At 18.8% G+C, this 23,335-nt stretch overlaps 7 protein-coding genes across 7 annotated transcripts; 1 reads left to right on the top strand and 6 right to left on the bottom strand.

Moving 5' to 3' along the window:
- Positions 1–444: 444 nt before the first annotated feature.
- On the bottom strand, positions 445–3,133 carry PADL01_1222300 (FbpA domain protein, putative; the record flags this gene model as incomplete). The annotated part of the gene is made up of 2 exons (XM_028683182.1): positions 445–535; positions 657–3,133. The coding sequence occupies 2 exons, from the start codon at positions 3,131–3,133 to the stop codon at positions 445–447; spliced, it is 2,568 nt and encodes an 855-aa protein (XP_028539385.1).
- A 561-nt stretch (positions 3,134–3,694) lies between these two features.
- On the bottom strand, positions 3,695–4,990 carry PADL01_1222200 (conserved Plasmodium protein, unknown function; the record flags this gene model as incomplete). Its single annotated transcript, XM_028683180.1, has 1 exon — positions 3,695–4,990. One exon carries the CDS (start codon positions 4,988–4,990, stop codon positions 3,695–3,697), a length of 1,296 nt encoding a protein of 431 aa, XP_028539384.1.
- A 903-nt stretch (positions 4,991–5,893) lies between these two features.
- Positions 5,894–8,353, bottom strand: PADL01_1222100 (conserved Plasmodium protein, unknown function; the record flags this gene model as incomplete). The annotated part of the gene is made up of 1 exon (XM_028683179.1): positions 5,894–8,353. The coding sequence occupies one exon, from the start codon at positions 8,351–8,353 to the stop codon at positions 5,894–5,896; it is 2,460 nt and encodes an 819-aa protein (XP_028539383.1).
- Positions 8,354–9,918: 1,565 nt separating this feature from the next.
- On the bottom strand, positions 9,919–11,520 carry PADL01_1222000 (inner membrane complex protein 1h, putative; the record flags this gene model as incomplete). Its single annotated transcript, XM_028683178.1, has 1 exon — positions 9,919–11,520. The coding sequence occupies one exon, from the start codon at positions 11,518–11,520 to the stop codon at positions 9,919–9,921; it is 1,602 nt and encodes a 533-aa protein (XP_028539382.1).
- Positions 11,521–13,842: 2,322 nt separating this feature from the next.
- Positions 13,843–17,428, top strand: PADL01_1221900 (conserved Plasmodium protein, unknown function; the record flags this gene model as incomplete). The annotated part of the gene is made up of 9 exons (XM_028683177.1): positions 13,843–14,064; positions 14,215–14,308; positions 14,497–14,576; positions 14,731–15,406; positions 15,686–15,761; positions 15,968–16,101; positions 16,249–16,322; positions 16,451–16,521; positions 16,702–17,428. The coding sequence occupies 9 exons, from the start codon at positions 13,843–13,845 to the stop codon at positions 17,426–17,428; spliced, it is 2,154 nt and encodes a 717-aa protein (XP_028539381.1).
- A 356-nt stretch (positions 17,429–17,784) lies between these two features.
- On the bottom strand, positions 17,785–18,508 carry PADL01_1221800 (conserved Plasmodium protein, unknown function; the record flags this gene model as incomplete). Its single annotated transcript, XM_028683176.1, has 4 exons — positions 17,785–17,860; positions 17,951–18,051; positions 18,165–18,280; positions 18,481–18,508. 4 exons carry the CDS (start codon positions 18,506–18,508, stop codon positions 17,785–17,787), a joined length of 321 nt encoding a protein of 106 aa, XP_028539380.1.
- A 621-nt stretch (positions 18,509–19,129) lies between these two features.
- PADL01_1221700 (conserved Plasmodium protein, unknown function) lies at positions 19,130–20,808 on the bottom strand (the record flags this gene model as incomplete). The annotated part of the gene is made up of 10 exons (XM_028683175.1): positions 19,130–19,168; positions 19,253–19,312; positions 19,400–19,471; positions 19,585–19,652; positions 19,752–19,849; positions 19,951–20,135; positions 20,279–20,316; positions 20,406–20,442; positions 20,534–20,616; positions 20,706–20,808. The coding sequence occupies 10 exons, from the start codon at positions 20,806–20,808 to the stop codon at positions 19,130–19,132; spliced, it is 783 nt and encodes a 260-aa protein (XP_028539379.1).
- Positions 20,809–23,335: the final 2,527 nt, after the last annotated feature.

Genomic DNA, 23,335 nt, shown 5'->3' with positions numbered 1-23,335 from the left:
CATAAGGGTATATATATTTTTTTTTTTTTTTTTAATTAATTATCTTTTAGGGGTATATAACAGAAAAAAAAAAAAAAAAAAAAAAAGAAAACCTGTGTATTTATTAAAGTGTATATAAAAATATATTATATAATATAAATATGTTATACTTTTAAATTATATATTATATAATTTTTTTATGTAATATCTATTCGTTCATATGAGATATATGGTGATAATCATGGAAATATATTTAATTTTATACAAAAAATTAGATTCTTCAAATGAAAAAGAAGAATAAACAAAAATCTTTTAAACATTTAAAAAAAAAAAAAAAATTAAAAAAAAATATAATAAACATATATGTACACATACACATATATATATATATATATTTTCTTTTTTTTTATATTTATAACGAAAAATATATTAAAAACGGTATAATTGAAGTTATTTGGTAAAGAGTTACTTTTTTTTTTTTTTTTTTTTTTTGCATATTTCTATTTCTTTATTCCTTTCATTAAGATCTTTTATAATATTTGCAACTTTATTAGGCCTAAAGAAGAAAAAATAAAATATAACATATGAAAAATTATTACATATAATAATATATTATAATATATTAATATAGTTTCTTTTTTTTTTTTTTTTTTTTTTTTTTTTTTTTTTTTTCCTACCTTCCGTATATTAATTTATATTTTAATACTTCGACTGCACCTTCATTCAAGGTATTGTCTTTTAATACATATTTTCCTAAAGTAAAGCAGACGAGTGTTTTTTCCATTTTTCTGGCTTTAGAAAAATATGCAGCCATATTTGCAGCATATTTAATATCATCATCAATAATTATATCAGCTAAGTTTGTATCTGCTGTAATAATTTTATCTTTAATTTTTTTATTTCTTAGAATAACATGACCTCCTGGATATTCATGTACATGAAACCATAAATCATTGAACTTGAGAATTTGTGTTGAAATTTTTTCATTTTGTTTACTATTTTTTCCTATGATTAGAAAAGGAGAAGATAAATCTGTTTCGTTTATTTTAATTAATAATGACCCTTTATATATATTTTGAGGTGTTCTTATTGTATTTGGTTGAGTATTTATAATTTTTTTCATTAAGGTTTCTTCTTTTTTTTTATCTTCTTCTTGTTTTTTCACGAATTTTTTTCGATTATCTTCTAATGAATTATATCTTAATTCATTTTCAATTAATTTTAAAGCATCATAAGTTTTTTTATCTAACCAGTCATTCATTTTTGAGATTGTATGATTAAACACAGTTAACTTATTAATATTTTCGTGTAATAAATATGCCTTTTCACATATTTCTCTGTCATTTTTATATTGTAAAAGCATATCTTCATATTGTGGTAACTTTCTTTTTAAAAAATCTTTACAATATTTTAAGGTAGTATAAAATTCATTTACAGAGAAATAATTACAATAATAATAATATACTAATTCTATTGTTGTTTCGAAATGAATATGTTTATTATCATTATCTGATAATTTTATATTTTTTTTATCATTTGTTATTTGATTAGTATCAATGTTATTTTTTGTAATATTATTATTACATTTATTATATTCTTCTTGTTGGTTATACATATTGGTATAATTTAAACTGTTACAATTATCACTCTTATTAATATTATTAATATTATTATTATTATTATTAATATTATCATTATTATTATCATCTTCATTTGTATTGCCTTGGTGAGCATCTTTCACAGAATTAAACTGCACTCCTGTAATATTACTAACAATAGTGTAATTTTTTTTTTTTTTTGATTTTACAAAATTAAGAACCGAAGGTATATTTAATTTATAATCATAGTGAGGGTAGAATATAAGTTCATCCGTCTTTTCTTTTAAATTTAAAAAACGCAACCATTTAATATAAGCTTTATTAAAGAAATCCAACAAGGTACCCTTGTCCATTTCTTCAAATTTGATATGAGTAGGTATATTTAAATAATCACAAAATTTTAATAACATATTATAACTTACCCCTTCATACATATCCATTAAGGATGAAATAAAATTTTGTTCTTTTCTAGATTTAAATAGATTTGAAAATGTTGAAAAAAATTCATAATGATCTGGTATTAATTTACATTCATTATTTTGTGGGAATATATATTTATGTCCTTCTTTATATGATTTATCAATTGTTTTTTCTGTTACATAATTGTGTGGTGAAATTAAAATTTCATTAGTACTTTTATTAATTAGAAAAGAAATACAAGAATTATTATGTAAGTCAAATAATAAAGTAACTTTTCTAGCACTATATTGATTATTTAAAATATCTTCTATATCTATATCTTCTTGACTTTTCCTTTTTAATATTAAATCAATACATAATATTTTAACAAAACTTTTTTTCATATATACATTGGATATAATAGAATATTTAATAACGGGATTTAATTTTTGAGCATAGTCATCTTCAATAAATCTATTAAATAATTTTTTTATTTTTAAACCTAAAGAAATGACTGGATTTGCATTATCATAACATATATACAGATAATATTCTTTATCTCTTTTTGATAAATGTAATACTATAGTTTTATCATCTGCTTGTGTTATATGTTCAACAATTGAATCTGACAACAAGCTATTCAATTCTATTGATAATAAATGTAATGTAGTATAATCAAGTTGTTGTAATTTATGAACATTTTCATTTTTATTCGTTTTTATTTTATTATTAAAACAATTCTTAGAATTTTTTATTTCATCAGCTTTACGTTCTAATATATTTATATATGTCTCATCCTTTTTATCATATTTTGTGTATCGATAAGTTGTTTCTTCATTTTCCCCATACAACTTTTGTATTTTGCTGCTATTAGTATAGCATCCTTTGGAGAAAAAAGAATAGTCCTTTCTTTTCTTCTTTTTTTCTTTTTTAATAACATTATAATAATTATTATATGTATCAGGAATACGATAGGTATTATAAGATAAAAAACATAAATTAAAATTAGGCTGTAATCGAATTCTCCTACAAACGAGGAACCATTTATTATTCATTACACATGAGCAAATTATTAAATATATTGAAAAGGAAAGAATCAGTTTTTTAATTCTCACAAACATTAAAAGTATAAGGTCACAAAAAAATAAAATAAACATAAAATTAAATATACATATATATATATATATAATATTTATATAATCTTTTCCATTTATGACTTAAAAAAAGAATAATTTATTACTTATTTATTTTATATAATTATTTGAAATGAACATTTGGAAAATCACATATTCCATTTTATTATAAAAAATAAAATGTATAATATTAATTAGGAAAAATAGATGTAATCATAAATATATGTATATGTATATATATATAATATTTTATTTTTTTATTTTTTTTATATACTTGGATTCACCTATAAAAAATTGAAAATATATTATATATATATATATATATATATATATATATATATATATTTATGTACAATGTTGAAATTTTATGGTGATATATGAAGTATATATAAATATTCAAAAATTAAATTATGACATATATGAAAAATATATATATATATTATAAAATAATATATATATATAATTGTGCGCTGTATTATATATATACATATAATTAATATGAAAATATCCTGAATTAGGGAATAAAATAAAAAATATATAAATATATATATATATATATATATTAATATTGTTTAGGTTCCTTTGTTATAAGAGTATTTTATATTTTTGTTCAGTTGGTACGCCATGCACAACACATTTACCATCATATGATAGAGATGAAAAAACCCAAGCATCTGTTTTGCTCCAACATCCTTTATATACTGAATCTTCATGATCAGTATATGTTTTTATTAATTCATAATTAACATTATCATTTTGAAAATTAGATGTTGGTAATGATATTTTATGTAATTTCAACATATGATCAGTACTTGTTGATAATAATAATTCATCATGAAAATGATTAAAATGTATAGATGTAATCCAATGAGAATGTATATTAGTTGTAAAAAAAGAATCTTTTAAAAATCTTAAATCCCATAATTTTATATATCCATCATTAGATGATGTTAAAAGTATATTAGGTATATTTGAATTAAAATCAATTGATGATAAATCTGCTTTATGATTAGTATAAGTTGAAAAAATATTCATGTTACTTCTTATATCATATCCATATATTTTTATATTACTCATAACTGTTAAAATATTTTCATGGTGTGGATCAAATATTCCATCTATTAATTCATAATTAACATTTTTTGAAACCATAAAATTTATATCATTTTTTGACCTATCAAATATACTATAATTATTTTTATCTATAATGCATATTTTATTGTATTCCTTGTTAAAATCATTTACGACTATCTTGTTAATGTATTTATAATCTTCATTATTACCTTTTTTCAATTCCAATACTTTTGTTAATTTTTTTTTTTTTTTTTTTGTATAGTTCTTTTGGTTCTTATAATTAGTCATTTTATCAATATTATTATAATGATTATTATCAATATTATTATTATTATTATCATTATCATTATTGTTATTATTATCAATATTATTATTATCAATATTATTATCATCATCTAAACTATCTATATCCCCCATCCATAATGAACACACATCATTCCTGTAATCATATTCATTACATTCATTATAATTCATATCATTATTATTCATTCTTTGTTCATTACATTTTTCATACCCTGCTGTACAAAAAATTATTTTTTTTTTTTGGTCTTCATTCTCATACATATCTAAACATACCAAATGTTCTGATTCTCCCTCATAGTGATATGTTTCAATATTTCTTACAGATAAAAACTGATCATTGTATTCAATCAAATGTACTTCATTTTCACAACTAGGGTTATTAGTACCTAATAAAAAGTAATGTAAATTATATGGTTCTTTTAATAAACTCCCATTTACGTTACTTAAACATTTGGACTTGTATGGTAAATAATACGTGTTCTTAGAAAATCTTTTAGTATACATTATCTTATAAAAATAATATATAAAAATAATATATATATATATATATATACTATATCTTTTTACCAGAAACAATATATTTTATATAAATAATTATATGTATATTTTAAAACATTTTATTTATTATAACAATATGTTTAATATGTTCACCATTTATATGTGTATTAATTCATATAAAAAAATATTTACAATAGTATATAATAAGAATAATAAAATGAAATAAAATAATGAAATATTTGAAATTATGGTAACACATATAAAAATGGGATATATATATATATATATACATATATAATAAGTTTATAAAAAATATTTTTAAACATATAATGCAGTTCAAAAAAAAAAAAAAAAAAAAAAAATTAAAAAAATTAAAGAAATAAAAAATTAAAGTTTATATATAACCTACTATCCAATAAACTTATATATGCGTGTGTATGTTATGTAGGTTTTAATATTCCTTTATATATTAATGTTTCCTAATTTATCTTATTTATTATTTTATTTATTATTTTTTTTTTTTTTTGTTGTTCAAACCCTAGATGGAGCATAAGTTTGTTTTTATTTGGTTTTTAAAAAAGATGTCATACAAAAAATATATTTTATAAATGAAATATATAATATTTGTTAATTAATTTTTTTTTTTTTTCATATATACAATCTTTTTGATAAGTTAAAAGAAGGTACATATATATATATATTTAAATACATATATATTTTTTATATTCTTTTTAAGAATGAAACATGTTGAAATAAAAATAGAGTATAGAAATACGATATGGAGAATGACAATGGATCATACAAATATTATATATATATATATATATATATATGTGTATTCATTTAAATAAGGTTTATCCTTATATTTATTCTTTTGCTTTTTATAATTTTATTTGTATGAATATTCCGTTATTTTTTATAAATTTCATTCCATTTTTTCTTTAGATCATTAAGATCATTTACAGTTTGATTATTTTTTGACAATAAGTTTTTTATTTTATTTTTTTTGTGTTTCCTTTTTTCATGATTTCTTCCCATTGTACTATTATGATGAGAATCTTGTTGTTGATTTATATAATCTCTTATAAATTCTGTCTCCATTTGTTCAGCTGATTTTATTAAATTTTCTTTTTCAGAATTTATGATTGGGGGTTTGTTTGAAGTCATGAGATCTATCAAGCTTTTGGTTTTCTGGTTATTATTATAAATCTGATTTGATGAATGTATTAAATGATCTGATAATTGTGTGTTATTTGAAATGTCTGATGTATGTGATATATTTGATGTGTTTTCTGTTTGTTCATTTATTTCATCTTTTGGATAATTTTCAAACACTTGATAGTTATTCATTTTTTGATTGGTTTCATTTTGTTTGTCTATTAATGATGAAAGTTGTTGACTAAATATTTCGTTGTTTAGTGATACATTTTGTAATATATTACTATTTACATTTTTATGATCAAGAAATATTTTTTGATACAATTTTAAAGTATCTTCTTTTTTCTTTATATCTTCATTTATTATATATCCATCAGAAGTATGTAATGTATTATTTGAATTTGGTATATTAAAAATTTCACTATTACTAGTATTATTATTATCTTCATGGTGATCATTTAAAATATCGTTTTGTTTAAATATTGAAAAAATATTTTCATCATCAAAAATATCAACATCTTTTTCTTCATTATTAATAATTTTATTTTTATTATCATGATTCTTTATCTTCTCATCATCTTCTAGTTTAGAAATTTTTTCTTTTAATGATTCAACAAAATCATTTAATTCCTTTTTAGTCTTGGATGTTTTATTTACCAACATTTTTGTATCATCATTATTTTTGTTAACTGAATCATTTAAATTTTTTAGAGCATGTTCATAATGTGAACAAATTAATAAACATTCATTTTTTGTAAAATTTGGTAGATAAAGATTCATATATTTATTAATAAGAGAAAACATTTTAACATTAAATATTTTTAAATTAGCATAAGAACTTAATATGATGGATAACCCTTGTTTTGTAAACATATTCATATGTTGAAAAATTTGTATTGACAATATATAAAATAACATTTCTGATTTTATAAGTAATTTAGAATAGCTATAACAAATAAGACTTAAACTTTGTGTAGATAATTGTATTTTTTGTTTAATAATATAAGATGATAAAAGTATAAAGAATGGTATATTCCTAATTTTTAATTTAGCTAATGAATAACAAATTGTTGATAATGCCTGTTCATTTAGTTGTTTATTTTCTATTCGATTGGATATTACTTTAATAAACATATTTATAAATTCTGGTTTATCAATATTGAAAATATAAGAAGAATATATTAATTGTGAGAAATGTTGGTTATCTAAAGAAATATAATTATTTTCATCAGAAAAATATTCAATAATAAAATGAAATAAATCTTTATCATAATATTTAACTTTAGATAAAGAATGTGCAACAGTACATAACAAAAATGAATTGGTATGAACATTCAGGCACTTTTCTTCATATATCTTATATTTTATAACTTCACATAAATGTGTATATATATTATTATTATCATTATTGTCATGTATATATGCATTATTTTTATTTTTTATTTTTACAATATGTTCTTTACACAATGCATTAGTTATTAAAACAATCTCTAAGAAATTAAACTCTTTGTCCAATTTTTTTACGGCTTGGATACATTTTTTCCATAAAATATATTTATTATCATTTTTATAATTTAATTTAGAAAATGAATTTATTATATTTGTTAAGGATTTGGTATCAAATTCATCAATCCTTTCTATTATTTCATCTATCATATCATCAATAATTATTTGGTCTCTTATTTGTAGTTTATAAAAAGCACTTATTACACTAGATATATGACTTGGTTGGAAATGTGGAATTTTATGTGGTATTTCTTCACATATTCTATTGATTAAATTTTTATCTTTATAATTAAAATGAGAATATGCATTTAATATTAAGGAGATATCCTGTGGTACCCCTTTATGTAATTTACTTGGTATATGTTTAGAAAATGTTTCCAATAATTTTTCATTTCGATAATTAAATTTCCTCATAGTATTTAATATTAACGACATTTCTTTTGTACTCATACTATTAGCTATTACACTTGCTCTTTCAGCATATCGTTCTAATAATTCTTCATCATTTATATTAAAATAATATAAACGATTACATAACATAGCTAGCTTTTTACCTTTACACGATTCAGGTAAATATAATTCACCTTTACATAAATTATCAAAATGCATTTGTTCTTCATATTTATAAGGATTCCTTATTTTCTTTTCAATATCTAAAGGCTTCTTTCTTGGTTGCTCTTTTAGCCCTCTTCTCTTATTTTTCATATATCTTATATGTATATCATATAAGGGCTTCGTTCTATATAATATAAAATCATTCTTACTTTGGATTAGATTTTTAATATTGTTCCATATCATGACTTTACATTTTTTTTTCCGCAATATTTTATCATATATATTGATATGTATATATATATATATATATATTATTTTATTTTTTTTGCTGACTATGGAAAATTTGTTTAATAAATTAAATATTTAAACCCTATCATTTATAATATATAAATATATACATTTAATTATATACAAAAAATGGAAAAAGTTATTTTAATTTTTTCATGTATATGTATTATTTATATTATTATGTGTGTTTTAAAAAAATTATATATAAATAAATAAATATATATATATATATATATATATATATATATAATATATGTATATATATAGTTATAGGATCTAATTATATATTAATATGGATTTTATTTTTATTTTATTATTTATTAATTTTATTTTATATAGCATAAATGACGCTGCAAAATAAAGGTTTAACGTTCAATAATGAGAAAAAAAAAAAAAAAAAAAAAAAAAATTAAATTAATAGAATTATTCATTATTACTTTGACGTTGAATATATTTTTATAATATATGAATATATATATTTTCTTGATTTATTTATTTTTTTTTTTTATTCGAAAGAGATAGATTTATTAGAAAATAACCTTATTATGAATATTATTTGTAATATATTTTTTACTTCTTTTTACACATTTTATTTTTCATTATTAATTTTATATATATTAGGATTCTGAAATGTGTTATTAATGCATAATAAAACACTATAATTTTTAATAGCATTTTGAAATATACAGTGTGTATAGTATACCCATATATGATGGTAAAGTTTAATAGGTAACATATATATATTTAATATGATGATATAAAAATTATAAAGAAAATGAAAAAATATGAGTTAAACGTTTGAATTATTAATACACCATTATTTTACTTTGACAATACTTCATATGAAAGGGTTAATATATATGAAGCCATATATATTTCAAGAATAGAAGAAAAAATGTAACATAACAACATAAATGTATTATTATTTATATATTCCTATTTTATGTTTTATTAAAATAATATTTTTTCTTCTTTCATGTTTATAGTGTGACCTATATAAATTATACACACAAATATAAATAAATAAATAAATATATATATATATATATATATATATATATATAACAAAATAAAATAATAAGAAAACAATTCTGAGAAATGAATTACATAAAAAATGATCAAAAAAAAAAAAAAAAAAAAAAAAAAAAAAAGAAACAATTGTTAAATAATTATGATAACACTCTCTCTATATCATTTTTTTTTTTTTTTTTTTTTAACAACCATAAATGACATTAATGAAAATTATTATTTTTTTAAAATATATAAAATTGTTATTTTATTTTAAATGCAAAGTGTGCATCCTAATCTCTTACAGATATAACAAAAAGAATAATAGCAGTATAACATCAGATATAATAAATTACAAGATGATAAAAGTATATGAGAAAATTGTCTTCCTAATCTTATACATTTTACCGTATAAAATGTTACATATTTTTTTCAATGTTTTCCACATCAGGAGTTCCAGGAGCAGCTGGAGCTGGAAGAAAAGGGACTCTATTATGATGAGCTAATGGAGGAAAAAGAGATTGAGATGTACCTTTTTTTTTAAATCCATCAAATTCATAGACCCCTGTTTTGGTAAGAATATCTGGTTGAATATCCTTTCTTGTGCAGGTAACGCGACCAATTTGTGGAGGACAAGTAACAACAAGAGATGGCATATTTCTAGTATTACATAAGGGACTATTTGGTACTCCATCAGGATATTGCCATTGGAACCCATCTGGTAAATTATGTGCCTGTGGTAAATTTTCTATTTGACTATATAAATTTTGGGGTATGTTATAATTTGTAAAATTAGAATTTAAAAAATTGTTTGGATATGGTGATATATTATTTTTAATATGTTCTTGAGTGTTCATATTGTTATTGGGTGTATCTCTAGAATTAATAGGTCTTAAAATCGTTGGTGACATATTCATATTAGGTATACCATTTTCATTTTTTTTTAATGTATTAGGATCTGTATTTTGTTGAAAGCAATTCATTAGGGGCATCATGCAATTTGTTGTTTGGAATGGATTCATATTATTATTCATATTATTATTCATATTATTATTCATATTATTACTGTTCATATTGTTATTATATGTAGTCATATTTTTTTCATTCTGTGCACCTAAGATGTGGGTCGGTTTTAGGGGGGGCAAGGAGTCTGATATTGAAAAAGGCATGTGTGTAGCTATTTTGGGAATTTCCCCATTAGGTTTAAAAGGTACTTCTATGATTTTTTCAACATATCTTGGAACATAATATGGAACTTCGACTGTTTTAATTTTGGGTACTTGTTTAATTACCGTTTGAGGTACTTCAATAATTTTTTCTTGTACAACTGGTTTGATAGTTTCAACTATTCTTTCAACATATTGAGTAACAACTTTGGGCATTATTTTAGGAGGGTATAAACATGGTACTTCTACGGGAACTTCTACATATTTTACTCCTTGAGGTACTTCAATAATTTTTTCTTCTATAACTGGTTTTAATATTTCTTTTGGTACTTCTTTTATTACTTGTGTAACATTAGGTACTAACTTATTAACCTTTAATTGCTTTTTTACATTTTCAAAAGTATGTTCATATTTGACATGTGGTATTTCAATTTCTCTTTGTTTTCGTTCTTTCTTAGATACATATATTTCCCTCTCTTCAATTATAGGTTTAGCAACAAATTTTTCTGGTATATTCTTTTTAAATTCTTCTGGTAAGGGTAAAGGTCCTAATGCTGTCATAACACTACGAGGATATCCTACATCATTTGTTGTTGTTCGATGATCTACTATATTTGATGAATTTATTTCTTTGGCATTTTTCAAAAACGACATATCACTATTTATGTTATATATATCTTGATTTGAGTAATAAGCATGTGCTCCTTCTTGTTCCTGTACATTTAAATTTTCATATTGTATGGTTGGTTCCTTTTCTCCATTTATATGTTTGTCCATCTTCTCTAGCATGCTGCTAGCTATTTCATCATAATTCATATCTTCATTTTTTTTTTCCTGAACGTCTTGATAAGACATCATAAAATTATATTGTATGTATAGGACAGTTGGAAAAGAAGGATTTTTTTTAATATACAATTAAAAAAAAAAAATAATAATAAAATTAAATGGAACAAAATGTATACACTTTTATATTTATATGTTTTCAATTATTAAATATAAAGTTTTTTTTTTTTTTTTTATAATTCATATGACGACAAAAAATACTATATAAGTTGTAAACATACAAATGTTTTTATATATTATAACTTACATTAACAAAGAAAAAAAAAAAAAAAAAAAAATAGAGGATGTTAATATAATATGTTTAACATATAAATATATATATTAAAAATACATATTCAAATGTATAGTATAGAAAAAATACAAAAAAAAAAAAAAAAAAAAAAAAAAAGCGAATGTTTTTTCTTTTTTTAATTATAAGCCCTATAAGATTATAAAACATATATTATAATAAATATTATTTTTCTATAATAATATATCCTATAAAAATAAAATATACTGGTAATTGAATGAAAAATTAAATCTTTTAAAAATATAAGACCTTTAAATAAAAATATATATATATATATATATATATATTAATTTTTTTTTTTTTTTTTTTTCTTTAGTAGCAAATGTGCAAAAACAAATATGAGGTTTATGAGTTTTATAAATGATTATAAATATATATATATTTTTTTTTGTATATTATTTAATGCTAATAATAAATTTATTTAGTTTGTACTTTATTTTTTCTATAAGTCTTTTTTTTTTTTTTTTTTTTTCCTTTATAAATTGGTACTTGAATTTGAATAGTATATATATTTTAATATATATATATATTTTTTCTTTTTTGAAGTATTATAGGCCTGTCCTACACATTGTGTGCAAAAAAAAAAAAAAATAGAATAAAAGAATAAAAAGGATAAAAAAGAAAAAATTACAAAAGAGGATTTTATTTATCTTTCATTAAAAAAAAAAAAAAAATAGAATTCATTTTTGTTAATTATTTTAAAAGTTATTAAACCATATTAGATCTTTTATGTTTAATTATTTATTATTATTATTATTGATATATTATTTATTTTTTTTTTTTCTTATGTGTGTGCAATAATGTGGTAAAAAAATAAAATTAATAAGGGATACCTTTAAAATATTATATCTAAATACTTGTTTGTTAATATTATATGAAATCATATATTTTTTATATATAAAATATATAAATATATATTTATAATATAATTAGGTTTAAGAAGTGAGGAAGAAAAATAAAAGATCATTTAGTATATAAAATTATAGACTTTTTCTATGTTGTTAGGTTTTATGAATTATTAGATCTTTTATTTATTATTCTGTTCTTGAAAAATCAAAGAAAAGTTTTTGTTTTAAGAAATACAAATAATACAATAGAGTATTCACATGTATATCTAACTTTAAAAAAACAACATATTTGTTATAATAATAATTAGAAAAGTTAAAAGGAATAGGTTCATTTAAAAGTATATTTATTAAAAATACAACATCCTACAAGAGATATTTTAAATTATGTAATTTTTCATTTAAGAATAACCAAAAAAAAAAAAAAAAAAAAAAAAAGAACATAATATGAAAATTATAAGATGTTCTTTTTTATCAAGTGCAATATGGTGCGTACATTTTGTATTATATGTATGACCATATTTCAACAAGGAAAATACAAAATGAATAAATAAATAAATAAATAAATATATATATATATATATATATATATATATAATAACTTACACTTTATATATATTTTTAAATAGCTTTATGGAATTATTTATACCCAAAATTTATTTTCTTAGATCAATGTATCTTCAAAATGTTATTTTATGTTTATGTATTTTTTTTATGAATGGAAAATATATTTGTATATATAATATTTACATATATACCTTATAAAAATGTTATTCTTTTAATTTTTTTTTTTTTTTTAATTATTCAAAAAACCTATATGTATACATTATTATATATTTTTAAAAAATATATTTTTTAATAATATGCATGTATTTTAATATATCTATTTGTATCAATTTGTTTGTATTTTTTGTTACTTTTATTTTTATTTATCTTGTGTTATTGTTTATTTTTAATTATTTTTATTGTGACATGTCATAAAATATTTTGTTGTTAAGTAAAAATTTGTTTGTATTTGTTTACTGTTTTGTAGACTCCTGTATTTTGTTTTTTAAATAGTAAACTTATATGAGTGTATATATATATATATATATGTATATATGCATATATTCTTTACTAGTATTATTTAAAAATTTATGTTTTTTTAAAAAAAATATGATAGTATTAAAATGATCATATATTGAAAATATATAAAAAAATATGGCTTGTCTAAATGAAGGTGATCCTATTACCCCACGAGTTAAATTTAAAACGATAAGGAAAATAAATGATCAAAAATATATTTCAGAACAAGCATATTTAGTACCTGAGAATGATGGGACAGCTGTGTATATAAGTTATGAATTAAATAAAAATTTGGAAAGAATATTCCAAAGATATTCAACAAATGGAAATATGAATGTTAACGAATTTGTTAAAATGGTAAACACAAAAAAGGAACATATATATATATATATATATATATATTCATATGGGATTATGAAAAACTAAAATTTAAAAATATTTAAAAATTGTATACATATATATATATATTTTTTAATTATTTATTTATATTTATGTTTTTCCCTTTAGTGCTATGATTATAATTTGCTGCCTAAGTATAAATACAAAGACATCTTATGTTATATATTCCGGTTATCGAAATCATTAAAAGTTGGATATATAGGTAATTATTTATTCGTATATATATATATGTATATGTATTATTTTTAATTAAATATATTATTTCACATGTTTGCATTTTTTGCAAGAACAAAAATATATACTAATGTATACTTTAAATAGTAGCATTGGAGAATTATATTAAGTGTAGCATATAATATATGTATATATGTATTTGCTTTTTTAATATAGAGTATAAACATTTTTTTCAAGTGCTACAAAGATTAAGTGCATTTCTATTTCGTAAATTAATTATGACAGAACAAGAAAAAGTAATAATATACACATATATATATATTAATACATTTTTATGTATCATGTTAACATATATGGGTACAGCATAATATATATATATATATATATATATATATATATGTTTTTTTTTTCACATTTAATTATTTATTCCTTTTTACAAACCTTCAACAGTTTAATGTGCTAATAAAACATTTGACATGCCAAAAAATTGTGAATGAAAAAGTAAGCAAGGAGAGGTATAGTGTTGGTATTCAAACAAATGTGAAAAAAGAATGTAAAGGAACTAATGCCGTTTGTGATATGAGAGATAAATGTTGTGGTACATTTGTCGAGGTAAAAGATAGAGGTACTATGACTGAAATGGATGATGTAAATTATTATGATAAAAAGGAAGATATTAAAAAGGATTTAGACACATTAAAAGATAATATTATATATAATGATCATAATGATGATCATAATAATACTTTTAATGATGGTAATAATTACAATGCTAATATTTTAAAATCACATGTTTCTTCTAAAGAATGTACAAATAAAATGAATTCTATTAATACTGATGATATAACTAATAAATTGAAAGAAGAAATTAGTAATGCATTAAAAATTATTGACGACAAAAATATGGAAATCGAAAACATTTACAAAAAAAATTTAGAACAAATAGAAATAGAAAGAGAAAAAATTAATGAATTACAAAAAGAAATAAAAAAATTACAAAATGAAAAAAATGATCTAATTAAAAAACAAGAAAAAAATAAAATGGATGATAAGGATATTAAAAACAATGATGAATTGAATACGAATAAATTAGAACAAAAAGAATCAACTGTTCTTAAATTAAAAAGTAAAAATATATATATATATATATATATATATATTATATGTACATATAATAATTTATAATATTTTTTACTATTAAATTTAGTAGACATTTTATATATATATATATATGTTAGCATTTTTATAATAATTTGAAGTAATACATGTGCACGTCTATATTTATCTTATTAAATAATATATAATGAAATTTCCATTACATATATCGTTATATTCATTTTGTGTATAATATTGATATTTATCCATATAATTTTTTTTTTTTTTTTATGGGAAATTTATAATTCAGGACTATTAATATTATCAGGGGAACAAGAAGCAGAATTGATCAAAATTTTTTCAATTTATAGTACTTACTGTGGGGGGTTAGAAATATATGGAATACAAAAATGTTATTAATATATATATTTATTTATTTATATTTATATGTTATGCCTTTTCATGTGATATGACCATATATCCAAAAGTTATCTATTATCCATTATATGAGACGTTTGAATATACCTTTACCTTTACATCATTATATTAATAATTCTTTTGTATTTTTTTTTTTTTATTATTATTATTATAGTATTGCAGAGTATGTTATGAACAAAAGGCTTTGTGCTCATTTTTTGACCACATTTTATTTATTAAAGAAAAATGGAAAGAATAAAAATAAGATGGCCCTTGATGTTAAAGATGCTGAGCGATTATTTAACGAAGGTAATAAATATGCATGAAAAGATATAATATATATATATATATATATATTATAATGTTATTAATTTTATTTTGTTTATAAATGGATAATTTTGTATTAAACATGACTGATGAATAATATAAATAATTTATTCATGCCTTTTATTATAGTATCACATAAAAGGGAATCTTTGGAAAAAGTTGATATTGACGAAGAAGGATTAACCTATTTTTACTTTAAACTTGTAAGAAAATGTGTAAAACTAATATGTACAAATTGTCTGTTTCATTCCAATCAATATATATATATATATATATATATATATATATATATATATATATATATAATATTTATTTATTTTTATTTTTATAGTTTCTTAATAACATAGGTCAATTCTTTTACCCAGAACTAACCGAGAGAGAAAGCTTCTTAGAGATCGTATTGTAATATGATCATATAATATATATTGCATGCTTTTATATATACTTTTATTATATATGTTTACTTAAGATAAAATACCTTATTTATATGTATAGCCATTATTTTATTTGTGTAGCTTACATTTAAATACTTTGCATGTTCATATAAACGTTTCATATTTATCATTGGTTATATTTTTATAGAAATTATGTATTAAACCTGAACAAAAATGGGGGTGTTAAAAAATGGAAGGATATTAATGAACAAATTAAAAAGAAAAACAAAATGAGGATAACTTACCATTCAAATGATCTACACACATTTGATGAAAAAATGGTTGGAGGATATACAAGCAGTGAGAAAAGCATTAAGTATCATAACATGGAAAAAATAAAGACGTTCGTTAAAAATAATTCAAATCTGAAAAGCGAACAAAAAATTCCAAATGATAATCTCAACACAGATTTATCTTTTGAATATCTTGAATCTAATAGTGCCAAGAAAATTGAACAAAATAAAATGAACGGAAAAAATATAAATGCAGGGAAAGTAATATATATGGAAAAAAATATAAGCATAGACCAAGATACTAATATGGAAAAAAACAGATATGTTGATAAAAGGAAAAAGATGAAGAAAAAAAAAAAATTTATAAATATTCCGAACTATTTAAATGAATATGAAATATATGATAAACAAAACATTTATGAAGTAAATAATGAATTAATTGATTCCTTAAAATCTATACCAGAAGATAAATTTCAATATATTAAAACTTTAAAACCTAGAAGAACAAAATTTTCTACATTTAAAAATGAGTCAAATGAAAGTCTTCATGATATTTTGCCTTTATATGATATTCAAGGAAAAGTATGGCCTTCAAAAATGAACCCAAAAAAAAAGAGTATTCCACAATTTGGAATGGAATAAGAAAATTACCTATCATCAAGTGAAGAGTATATTCTCATATATAATTTTTTTTTTTTTTTTTTTTTTTTTTTTAATTCAATATCTATTTCAGTGGAATAAAACTTTGAATAGGAATATGAACTTTTCTAATAATCTTTTGAAGAAATTAAGAAAGGTTTTATTTTATAAAAATATGTAATATATTAATAATATATTAATTAATATTATATATTTCAAAAGTTTAATAACAACAACAACAAAAAAAAAAAAAAAAAGAAAAAAAAAATATAATAATAAAAAAATAAAATTAAAGAATTTTTTAAAACAAATAATATTAATAATAATTATAAATCATAATATTCTAATATTAAAATAATTTAATTATTACTGGACTGTCTTTTTGCCATATTTTTTTGTTGAAACCATGTCATTGCAGATGTAGTCATAAGCATCCTTTAAAAAATAAAAAAAAATATATATTTTTATATATTTATATGTTTATTTATTTATTTATATATTTTGAATAAAAATATTAAAACTTACATTAATAGTGGTAATACAGATAACAGGTTCATCTCTCCATTTCGTGCTGTTAAATATATTGAAAGCAAGATAAAAATAACCACAAAAATGACTTCAATTACCTAACAAAATAAATAACATACATTTATGTGTGTATATTTATTTAATCTGCATATTTATATATGGACATATTATATTTAAACAAAAATTTGTGTCCTTTTGTATATACGCCAACCTTAAAAATAACTGCAAAGAATATCGCTAAGAAGCATAAAACAATAATTCCTTCTAATTCTCCTGAGTATTCTTCTTTTTTTTTATATTTAAAAATTAAGGAAGGGTCTTTAGGTTCTATATATAGTAATAAATAAATAAATGAATATATCAATATATATATATATATATATAATGGTTCAAATGGACAATTATTTTCAACATATAATCAGAGAACATACTTATTCATAATAATACATCATCTATTTAAAAAAAAATTAAAAGTACAAGAAAAATAAATGTATAAAAATATGATAATCCATGTTATAAGAATTTACCTGAAGGAGTAATTACATTTAATGGCATTTTTGTTTTTCTTTTTGTGCTCCTTTCTTAAAAAGTTTATATACTCAATTTATGTTTATTAAAATAATATATAATTTGCTTTTTAATTCATTAAAAAAATAAAATATATATATATATATATATATATATATTATATTTTATAATTTGAACAAGTTATCTTGAAAATAATTTTTTACTATAAATAATTTTTTAATTTAAAAAAAAAAAAAAAAAAAAAAAAAAAGAAAAAAAAAAAAGATATTTACTTTAACTTTATTTATATTATATATATATATTTTTTTATTTTTTTTTCTCAAAATAACATATACGTACAAATTTAAAAAAAAAAAAAAAAAAAAAGCAATCGTAGAAATAGAGATATGAAACAATATAATTTCCTTTACAAAAAAAAAAAAAAAAAAAAAAAAAAACATAATATATAAATGTATGTCCTGAAATTATATAGTTTTTTATACATATTATTCTATATATATATTATTATATATCTATAATATTATATGAAAAATCATATAACTTGATATTTTTAAAACCTCACAACAAGATGATATAATTATAAATATGTATATTATTATATATATAATTATATATTTGTTCTTTTTGTTATTATGATCCTCCTTATTCTTAGTAATTTATTAATTTTAATTTTTCAACCTTTTTATTCTAAATCAAAAAGTACGTTAATATATATATATATATATATATATATATATATGTATATCTATTTATGTATATTTATTTATTTACCAAGACATTTATCTTTTCTGTTAAATATTCACGTTCCCTTTTTAATTTTTTCGTGTTCTTCTAAAAAAAGGAATATCATAAATATATGTAATATTAATAACAGCATTGAAATGTATTTTATATAATTTATGTTTCTGAAATAAATACATCTTCATTTTGGGTTTGTTCATAAGATAATTCTTCTAGCATTTCATCTATAATATGCAACCTTGAAATGGCCTACAAAAAAAAAAAAAAAAAAAAAAAAATATATATATATATATATATATAATATGATGTGCATGATATTCTCATAACACACATTAGCATATTAAATAATTTCTAGCAATAACCTTCTCTATTATATTAATTGTATGTTCTAATTCTTTAATAATTTCTTTTTTATTTGTGCTTTTAATTTCTTTTAAATGTTTAATATGTCCAAAAAAAAAATATAATATCTCATGATAGTATATATAATTTATGTAGGAAATTATTTATTATGTTACATATATCTTACGGGATAATTTTTCTAAATAGGCTACTTTTAATAGTAAATTTTTTGTTCTTTTTTTATTTTCCATCAAATGTTTATATTTTTCATAATATATTGTTTCGCTTGAAATATATATATATATATATATGTAGTGTTAATATATTCGTTCTTTCGTTCTTTCATTTTTTTGTTGTTTTATATTTTTTTATACAGTCCTTCTTACTCTTCTGATAACGGTTGAGGGTATGTTATTATAATTGGTGCCGTTTTTTTTTTTCCTTTTTCGTTTTCTAAAGTATCATCTTTACTATTTAGTAATAAATTTAATACATTATCATCATTCGCATTAAGTATTTCAATATTTGTGTGTAACCCAAGAGGTTCCGTTGTGTATTGATCTGACATTTCCTGCATTTGGTTATATATTTTTTTTTTATTCAAGGGAAAAATAAATGATAATGATCAATTTATTGAATAGGAAAAATATGTATATATATATATATATATATATATATATATATATGTTTTTTTTTTTTTTTTTTTTTTTTAACATTTTTATAATCATCAATGTTGTATATGAGATGTTGCACTAAAAATATTATTTAAAAAAAAAAAAAAATATATTTTATAATATTTTTGTTCCTTTTGAATGAGATAAAAGGAAGAGAAAAAAATTACCTTTGCTTATAATATCTTCAATTTTGTTTTGTTCTTTCTAATGAATGAATATGTAAGGTATATGTGAATATATATATATATATATATATATATTATAATATATTATTATTTTGTTTTTATTTTATTACTGAATCCTTTTTTTTTTCGTTAATGTCGTAATTATCTTTTACGTTTGGCTTGTTCAACGAAATTACAATACTAGGAGGACTAGCTATGATTATATTATATAAATAAATAAATACATACATATATATGTTTTTGTTTTTTTAATAATGTAGTATTTAGAATGTTTTTATGTACTATTATTCTTTGGAGGAGATACAGTTATAACGTCTTTTGGAGAATAACAGATAAAGACCTTCAAAAAGGAGGCCCAAAATAAGAATAACAAAATGTCTTTCATTTTGTTTTTGTATTATATTATATTTATAGTATTAATATTTAAATATATAATTTATTTGTATATATTATTCTTTGAAATATTTTAAAAGAAATATAGCAAACTATTGTGAATGAAATGAATAGGTTTATATATAAGGGTGCATATATTATATATATATATATATATATATATATATATTTATTTATTTATTTCCTAGTATAGTTATATTCAACATTATTATAATGAATATATATTTAGGTAATATATTTTTTTATCCTTTTTTATTACTTTGTGTACTTACACAGAACCTTATAAAAACATAACTGATTTAAAACATATTGGAGGTACAACCATAAAAGGAATCATGAGTATAATATTATATTTATACAAATGTTTGTATAAATACTTTAAAAAGAGAAAAGTTATATATATGTATACATATATATATATTAAAATGGTATGAATATAAAAGTTTTTTAAAAACTTCATATCAGTTATGGTAGATATATGTCATTAAAAATAATAAGACATTATGGAAATAACTAATGGTAGGTAAAAAATAATATTCATTGAATAAATAAGAATGTGTTTTTCATTTTACTTTTAATTATTAAGAATATATTTTATTATTATTATTTTTTTATATCCATAATAGTTTTAGGAATTAAAAAATTACATGGTAATAAATATGAAAATATATTTTTTTGTTTCTTAATAATAAGCATTTTTTTCTCATTTACAATATTATAAATATTAAATATTTGGGAAAAATTAAAAATAAAATACACCATATTTTATATTTTAAGATTATTATTATTATTATTATTATTATTAATATTACGTATTTATTTTGTTTATACATATATATATATTATGTTCCCAGTTTACATAATAATATTAAACATATATGTAATATATTATATATATACAGTACATATAAATATTATATATATATATATATATATATATTATATATATATTTTTTTTTTAATATTATTAAGGCACTTATAATTATGTACATAAATAAAAAGATACATTGCGTGTTCATATAAAAATATTTCAAAATTTTTTAAATATTTAAAGAAAAAAAAAAATAAATATACATATATATATATATATATATATATATAATGAAATATTATTAAATTTTTAGGGTTTATTAAATATTTCATATATATATTATAAATATATATGAAATAATTATTAGGTATATAAAACTAATATATTATATGTGTACCCAACCTTTTATTTATTTATATAATAAATATATTATATATGTAATTATATATAATTATATATATATATATATATTTTTGTGTATGAGTACATAATTTTATAATAATAATATTTCTTATTACATATATTAATTTTATGAAAAAAATTTTAATATATGGTTGACTATATATAAACATATTAATATAATGAAAAAAAGCATCTTTTTTTTTTAAAAAAAAATTAGTATTTTTTTTTTTTTTCTTTTCTTTTTTTTTTTTTTTTTTTACATGTGTATAATTATATAATATTAATTATATTTTATTCAATATATAAAAGAAAAAAAAAATTATAGAAAAGAAAAGTAATGAAGTACTTTTTGTTTTATATTTTAAATATATTTTTATGAATATTACATTGAAGATTCATATAAATAGTACAAAAAGAAAAAAATAATAATAAAATATAAAAAAAAAATACACTGGTGTTCATTTATTGTTTATAAATTATTCTTTTTTGTTTTGTTTATTTTATAATAATTATGTATATTTATTTTTTTATATTTATAAAAAAAAAAAAGTGAAGTTTCTAAATGAATACATCAACATAAAATTTTATTAAAAAAAGGAGCTTACAATAAAAGAAAAAAAAAAAAAATAATAATAATTGAAGGCAACAGATAAACAAAAGGAAATGTATTAATTTTTGTATGAATAAAAGCATAGTATTTGAAAGAAGTATTTAAACGTTTTACAGTATTTATATGATATGTTTATGGATACAATTTCTTTTTTTCTTTTTTTTATTCCACATCTGTGCCTTCATATTTTTTAACAGAATGATGCATAATTATGCATACACATTGTAAATACATAAAATAAAATACATTTATATTTTTATTATAATACAGAAAAAAATATAAATAAAATAATACAATAGAATAAAATAGAGAATAGCATAAAACATAATAAAACAAAAGAAAGTATTATAGAAAAAAAAAAAAAAATAAAATAATAAAGTGTATTGCATATATATATATATATATATATATATATATATATATATATATATATAATAAAAATTAACGACAAATATCATATAATTGTGTTTATCTTTAAATATATATAAAAAACCATTGAAAAAAAATATATATAAATATTTATGTTTTTGATATTTCTCATCCCAATATATTTGCATATGCTTGTGTATTTTTAATTAAATTGTAACAATTTTGTTTCATTTTGTTGCTATGTGTACGTATATATTTAATTGTACATATATAATCATATATTTATTATATATATGTTTATTAACATACATATAAAATATAATAAAA

This window comes from Plasmodium sp. gorilla clade G2 (genome assembly GCF_900097015.1).
Source record: "Plasmodium sp. gorilla clade G2 genome assembly, chromosome: 12".
Classification (NCBI taxonomy): domain Eukaryota; phylum Apicomplexa; class Aconoidasida; order Haemosporida; family Plasmodiidae; genus Plasmodium; species Plasmodium adleri (nom. inval.).
The sequence above is the reverse complement of the archived record's forward strand: the minus strand, read 5'-3'. Positions and strand labels throughout refer to the sequence as shown.